The sequence below is a fragment of the Brachypodium distachyon genome, chromosome 3, assembly GCF_000005505.3.
Source record: "Brachypodium distachyon strain Bd21 chromosome 3, Brachypodium_distachyon_v3.0, whole genome shotgun sequence".
Taxonomy (NCBI): Eukaryota; Viridiplantae; Streptophyta; class Magnoliopsida; order Poales; family Poaceae; genus Brachypodium; species Brachypodium distachyon.
This window is the reverse complement of record NC_016133.3, coordinates 5,865,671-5,872,477: the sequence shown is the minus strand read 5'-3', so window position 1 is coordinate 5,872,477 and position 6,807 is coordinate 5,865,671. Positions and strand designations below refer to the sequence as shown.

The following is a 6,807-nucleotide window of genomic DNA, read 5'->3' as shown; positions in this document are numbered from 1 at the left end:
AAAAAAGGACAGCTGACAGACAGTAAAATAGCTGTATGAAAACGTAATCTCTAGACAGGTTCGGTAGCACAGGTAAAGTTGTTGGGTCGGTAGTAACGATTGGGACTTGGATGGGCGTGCTGAGACTTGTTCTCACCTTGGATTTGTGTTCGGGTGGTGTTACTCCCTCTTCCTTTGCTCCCTGATCTTTTCTTCATACCAAAAGCATTTCAAGAGCGCACTGCGCACATGATAGAAAGGTCAAGTAGATGTCATTCTTGGTATGAGTAAATGGACACGTTGCCACGCATAGAGGAGGAGATTCACCACCTGCTTGATCATACGAGAAGTCCAATAAGCATGTCGCTTGTATTTGCAGCGTATGATGGAGGGTTGCAACTTGCAAGAGAAGAATGAGATGTACTCACACATACACGCGCGTGCCATGGCTGATGTGCTGTGAAGATAGTGCCGGGAGAAGGCGGCACGTCGTTGCCTGCCCGTGCATGTGTTTCTTCTTTGGGGTCAGCTGGTCTTCTTCGGTGGCTTGATTGGCTGGAGTTAACCTACAGGGGCGCTCTATGCGCGAAGGACGACGTCTGTCCCGTCCCGTATGGGGGAAATTTCTAGACAAGAAAACGACCAACAAAGTTGTGACACTTCCAAGTTCTGCACGTTCCAGCCGCGAGGACATTTGCGCGCGCGGCCATAAAATCGGAGTAAACGGAGAGTCCTGGCACGCCGGTCTCACTCACTCTCTTCTGATCCACTACGACACCACGCAATGGCGCCCACAACAACGGAGACTCAGGCCCTCGCAGCTGCTGCGACAACCACGGCGGCAACGAAACCGCACTTCATCCTGGTCCCTCTCCCGGCGCACGGCCACGTGATCCCCATGGTCGACCTGGCCCGCCTCCTGGCCTCCCGCGGCGCGCGCGCCAGCCTGCTGACCACGCCCCTCAACGTGGCGCGCCTGCGCGGCACCGCGGACGCCGGCCAGGCCGCGCGCTTCAGGGCGCCCCTGGACCTGGAGCTCGTCGAGCTCCCGTTCTCGCCGGTCAACTTCGGCCTGCCCCCGGACTGCCAGAACGCCGACAAGGTCACCGACAACGCCCAGTTCCACTCCTTCCTCCTGGCTGTGCGCGAGCTCGCCGGCCCGTTCGAGGCCTACGTGCGCGCGCTGGAGCACCGGCCGAGCTGCATCGTCTACGACTGGTGCAACTCCTGGACGGCCGCCGTCGCCGGCAGCCTCGGCATCCCGCGGCTCTTCTTCCAGGGCCCGTCGTGCTTGTACTCGCTCTGTGACCTCATGGCCTACGAGCACCGGCTGCGGGAGAAGGTGGCCGCCGCGGATGGGGACGAGGAGACGATGCACGTCGTGCCGGGAGTTCCGGTGCCCGTGAAGGTGACCAAGGAGACGGTCCCCGGGTGGTTCTACGCCCACGGATGCGAGTGGCTGCTGGACGAGGCCATGGCGGCCATGCGCACGGCGGACGGCGCGGTGGTCAACACCTTCTTGGAGCTCGAGGCGGACTTCGTCGCGTGCTACGAGGCTGCTCTCGGCATGCCGGTGTGGACGCTCGGCCCGTTCTGCCTCGTCAACAACCGGGACGACGACGCCGAGGACAAACCCCGCGGCAGCGAGAGGGTGATCACCGCGTGGCTGGACGCGCAGGCGCCCGGCTCCGTCGTCTACGTGAGCTTCGGCAGCGTCGCGCGGAAGCTTCCGAGGCAGCTGGTCGAGGTCGGCCACGGGCTGGAGGACTCCGGGGAGCCGTTCCTCTGGGTGGTGAAGGAGTCCGAGCTGGCATCGCCTGGCGTGAGGCCATGGCTGGACGCCCTGGAGGCGCGCACGGCGGGGCGCGGCCTCGTGGTGCGCGGCTGGGCGCCGCAGCTGGCCGTCCTCTCGCACCGCGCCGTGGGGGGCTTCGTGACGCACTGCGGGTGGAACTCGCTGCTGGAGTCCATCGCACACGGCGTGCCGGCCGTGACGTGGCCGCACTTCGCCGACCAGTTCGTGAACGAGCAGCTCGCCGTGGACGTGCTCGGTGTCGGCCTGCCGGTCGGGGCCACGACGCCCGTGATGATCTTGGGCGACGACGCGGCCGCGCCGGTGAAGCGGGGCGACATCGCGCGGGCCGTGTCGGCGCTCATGGGCGGAGGGGAGGAGGCGGAGCAGAGGAGGAGGAAGGCCAAGGAGTTGGGAGAGAAAGCTCGCGGCGCTATGGAGGAAGGAGGCGATTCGTATGAGAAGCTTACACGGCTGATCGAAAGCTTCGAGCACGCGGGTGGAGGCCCGGCACGCTAATTGAGATATTATGCTACCTACTGTTTCGTAGTACTGTTGCTACTGTAACAAATAGTACGAGTTATACGAAAAAAAATAGTACAAGTAATGCTTCTTGCGCATCAGATGATCGATCGGTGTGGTTATCGGCTCTTGATCTATGCAAAGTACTACTATCTCTGTTGGTGTCTGCCCCTTCCATGCATGTGCTTGTTGGTCCGAAGTTGAGCACATGGCACGGTGGTTTTGCTCACAGTTGTAGTTAGAAATGCCGCCACAGCTACGTGTTCAAGACCTCAATATGCTAGCATGTTGATCGAGGCCTCCGATGGGCGTGTTGTTCGTTGTTCCTGGGCATAGATGGTTCGCTGTTGCAGTAGAGAGTGCTTTCCAAAAATCTTTCCCCCGTTCGTCCCAAACATCTATCCGTGGACCGATCGCAAGCCAAAAACATAGTTGAGCGTTGAACGATCTTCGAACATGTTCAGATCTTTTGTTTAGGAGTATCTTTAAAACTATTATCAAGATATACATATATTTTGATTTTGCATTTTTTATTTCGGATCTCATCTCCTCGCTATTCTTGGCCGTTAATTTTTTTTAAAGAATCTTCTTGGCCGTTACATCTTCATCGATCTTCATGCGCCTCTCACCTGGGCTAGGTATACCTATGGGCCGCTGCTACCCCTCTAAAAGAAAACGTACGGGCCGCTGCTCCGCCGGAAATTCCAAGCTTTACTGGTTAATTGGACCATTTTTACGGCCCAAATGGTGTTTTTTGACTTCTAATCCAACGGAATCGTTTTTCGTGACTCTTACCTTGAACTCTCCAGGTTATTGCTTCGATGCATCACACAAGACTTTTATTTTTCGTCTTCTTTCTTCTGCGGTCAACCATATCAAAATTGCTCAGTCACACGACGGAGGCCGCTTCCCCAGCGACGCAAGCAGACGCCGGCCGGTCCGGTCAACAGTTCCAGTTTAGCAGACCCGCCGGGCAAGGTTCCTCTTCTAGAACGACGGCGACGCATCTCGATGGACGCGTAACCGAAACGGGTCGGCCGCGACGGAAGCTGTGTGAGCCGCCGCTTTGAACACAGTTTCCGGCCCCGTGCTCTCGTCGGTCGTCGCTAATTAAACCGCTGTCGAAAATTACACGCCGATCTCACAACTAGGATAATCGAGACCACACATGCATGGATGAGATCGATCAAACAAAACAAACTCACATCGGGATCACGTCCAAGGAGAACCCATGTGCCAATCTCACAGCTAGAATAATCAAGATCACACATGCAGGGTACTATGAGAAACAAACATCTGAACTGCCGTATTATTTTATCCAGCGACATCATCGGGAACAAAAAAATATTACTAGCGTGTTCAGTAATAAAATTCCCGAGATAACTTTGGTCGATCTCATCCGCGGGTTGTTCAAACGGTGGCCGGCCGATCCGCAGGAAAAATCCAACTCGCTCCCACCACGTTCTCTCCGCTGCACGCCCAGCTTGCTCCAAAGCAGCAGCGAATCACACACACAGCTGTCCCTCCCTCGCTGACACCTCACGCACAGCCCTCTGCCCACCAACTCCAGCCCATGTGAGGCCCCACGTGGACGTGCCACAGTCCGCCGTTTACGGGTACACAAACCCGTACATAAAAAAGACAGCCTAGTCAGGGGTGGGCCGCCGGTCGTCGCCTCCCTCATCCGGCCGTCCGTTCAAAGCCGCCGGCTCCATCCCGCCGCACGTTGGATCTTCCCCACGACGCCAGCGCACGTTGGCTGCTTTCTCGGCTTCGGCCGTCGCTGACTGGTGGGGCCACGCGATTTCCAGCCTTGGAGCCCTCTATTAAACGCCGGCCTCGGTTCACTCCTCTTCCTCCTCGCCCCTCCTCCCGTGTTGCTCGCGACGGCAAAGGCAGGGAGAGAGAAGGCGGCGGCGGCGGCAGCGGCAGCAGCGGATCCGGCGGTGGATCCCTTCTTCTTAGAGTCGGAATCTGCTCTCGCTCCGGCCATTTTGTTTCAGCGGTATGCTTCCGAATCTTTTGGGTTTTCGTTTCTGTTCTGGATCGGTATTTACGCGTTACTCCGTCTTTGGGGGCCGAAAGGCCGCCAGGAACTCAAAACGCATCCCGATTCGCAGCCTTTTTTTTGCCAGGACAAGAAAACAATATTCGTTTTGCCTTGTAGATGTAACCGAGGGTGGAAATTTCGGCTCCCAGATCTCGCATTTTGAATTCTCTTGCGCAGATTTTTTTCTGACCCCAACCCAACCAAATCTGCCATCCTTCAGCCCGCAGGTTGACCATGGACAACGACGCAGCGCCGCCGGCCGATGCCGCCGCGGGGGAGCGCGCGGCGTCGCCGTCGCGGCGGCTGCCGGACTTCCTGCAGTCGGTGCGGCTCAAGTACGTGAAGCTGGGGTACCACTACCTCATCACCCACGGCATGTACCTGCTGCTCACCCCGCTCATCGTGCTCGTCGCCGTCCACCTCTCCACGCTCTCCCCGGGCGAGGTCGCCGACCTGTGGGCGCACCTCCGCTTCAACCTCGTCTCCGTCGTCGCCTGCTCCACGCTGCTCGTCTTCCTCTCCACCGTCTACTTCCTCACCCGCCCGCGCCCCGTCTACCTCGTCGACTTCGCCTGCTACAAGCCGGAGCCGGAGCGCCGGTGCACGCGTGACACCTTCATGCGCTGCTCCAAGCTCACCGGCAACTTCACCGACGCCAACCTCGAGTTCCAGCGCAAGATCCTCGAGCGCTCCGGGCTCGGCGAGGACACCTACCTGCCGCCCTCCTTGGTCAGCGTGCCGCCCAACCCCTCCATGGACGAGGCGCGCAAGGAGGCGCAGCTCTGCATGTTCGGCGCCATCGACGACATGCTCGCCAAGACCGGGGTGAAGCCCAAGGACATTGGGATTCTTGTGGTGAATTGCAGCCTGTTCAACCCGACGCCTTCGCTGTCGGCCATGGTGGTGAACCATTACAAGCTGAGGGGGAACATAATCAGCTACAATCTGGGAGGAATGGGCTGCAGTGCTGGCCTCCTGTCCATAGATCTGGCCAAAGATTTGCTGCAGGTGCATCCCAACTCGTATGCGCTGGTGGTCAGCACAGAGAACATGACTCTGAATTGGTATTTTGGGAACAACCGTTCGATGCTTGTGTCGAATTGCCTGTTCCGGATGGGGGCCGCAGCGATCCTGCTGTCGAACAAGAGATCAGACAGATGGAGGTCCAAGTACGAGCTGGTGCACACTGTGAGAACTCACAAGGGTGCAGATGACAAATGCTTCAGCTGCGTCACCCAGGAGGAGGACGATGATGGCAAGGTTGGTGTGGCACTGTCAAAGGACCTCATGGCGGTGGCTGGTGATGCGCTCAAGACAAACATCACGACACTTGGCCCGCTTGTGCTACCATTCTCAGAGCAGCTGTTATTCATGCTCACGTTGGTTGGTAAGAAGTTGCTCAAGATGAAGATCAAGCCATACATTCCTGACTTCAAGCTCGCATTTGAGCACTTCTGCATCCATGCCGGTGGGCGCGCTGTGCTGGATGAGATAGAGAAGAACATGGACCTCACCGATTGGCACATGGAGCCGTCACGGATGACATTATTCCGCTTCGGTAACACGTCCAGCAGCTCGCTCTGGTACGAGCTGGCCTACAGCGAGGCGAAGGGGAGGATCAGGAGACGCGACAGGATCTGGCAGATAGCGTTCGGTTCAGGGTTCAAGTGCAACAGCGCAGTCTGGAAGGCGCTACGATCAGTGAACCCGGCGAAGGAGAAGAACCCCTGGATGGACGAGATCGACACGTTCCCGGTGGATGTTCCGAAGGTTTCAAAGGTCTCGAGCGTCTGAAATACTTTGCCTGTTGAGCACTGTCACTCACAGTGCGTCTGATGAATCTTAGTATTGGATTTCTGTTTTTCATTGTTAGGGTGATATGTTGGGGGATTAATTTTAGATGATTCCATTAGGTGGCACAGAGGAGGTCCCAGCAGGGCGGTGGTGTTTTGTTCAGTTTATGGCATCGATCGGTTTCTGCAAATTCTGATTGAATATGTTTTTAATATCTGGTGTTTCATGTGGATCAAGAATCCTGGCCCCAGAGGAGGGTACCGCATTAGTTTTTCATATGCACTACAATCATCATTGCTGTGAACCGCCGGTCCGCCTGAGATTTCATCTCATATGGCTGATGTACATGGAGTTTTGACTCTTGAGGCTATGTGAATAATCTCCTATCTTGACTGGACCAAGAATGGTCGATGAGAGAACATCAGACCAGGCAACGAGGTGCCAAGAAAGGAACGCTTCAGATTTTTGCTAGTAAGTACGGCTGATCTTGTCGTTTTCCTTTCTTTTGCATTCTTTGTTTCACAGAACAAATTTGGATTTTTAAAATTTGTGAAAGAGATGAATCTTATGTTTATGCTGTAACCTGTCAAAAAAATCCTTATTTTTCTATGACAGTTTGGCATGCCCATCAACAGATGTCTATTGTTGGCATACCACGCGACTAGATCGT

The 6,807-nt window shown here is 56.3% G+C and overlaps 2 protein-coding genes across 2 annotated transcripts; both read left to right on the top strand.

The window, feature by feature from the left end:
• Window positions 1-726: 726 nt before the first annotated feature.
• LOC100833588 (UDP-glycosyltransferase 73E1) lies at window positions 727-2,453 on the top strand. Its single transcript, XM_014901113.2, has one exon. The coding sequence runs from the start codon at window positions 764-766 to the stop codon at window positions 2,288-2,290; it is 1,527 nt and encodes a 508-aa protein (XP_014756599.1). The 5' UTR covers window positions 727-763; the 3' UTR covers window positions 2,291-2,453.
• A 1,684-nt stretch (window positions 2,454-4,137) lies between these two features.
• LOC100831254 (3-ketoacyl-CoA synthase 11) lies at window positions 4,138-6,411 on the top strand. Its single transcript, XM_003571489.4, has 2 exons — window positions 4,138-4,298; window positions 4,564-6,411. The coding sequence occupies exon 2, from the start codon at window positions 4,578-4,580 to the stop codon at window positions 6,135-6,137; it is 1,560 nt and encodes a 519-aa protein (XP_003571537.1). The 5' UTR covers window positions 4,138-4,298; window positions 4,564-4,577; the 3' UTR covers window positions 6,138-6,411.
• The last annotated feature ends 396 nt before the right edge of the window (window positions 6,412-6,807 follow it).

Coding starts and splice junctions, on each gene's coding strand:
- LOC100833588 (XM_014901113.2), top strand. CDS start 764: ATGGCGCCCACAACAACGGAGACTCAGGCCCTCGCAGCTGCTGCGACA.
- LOC100831254 (XM_003571489.4), top strand. CDS start 4,578: ATGGACAACGACGCAGCGCCGCCGGCCGATGCCGCCGCGGGGGAGCGC.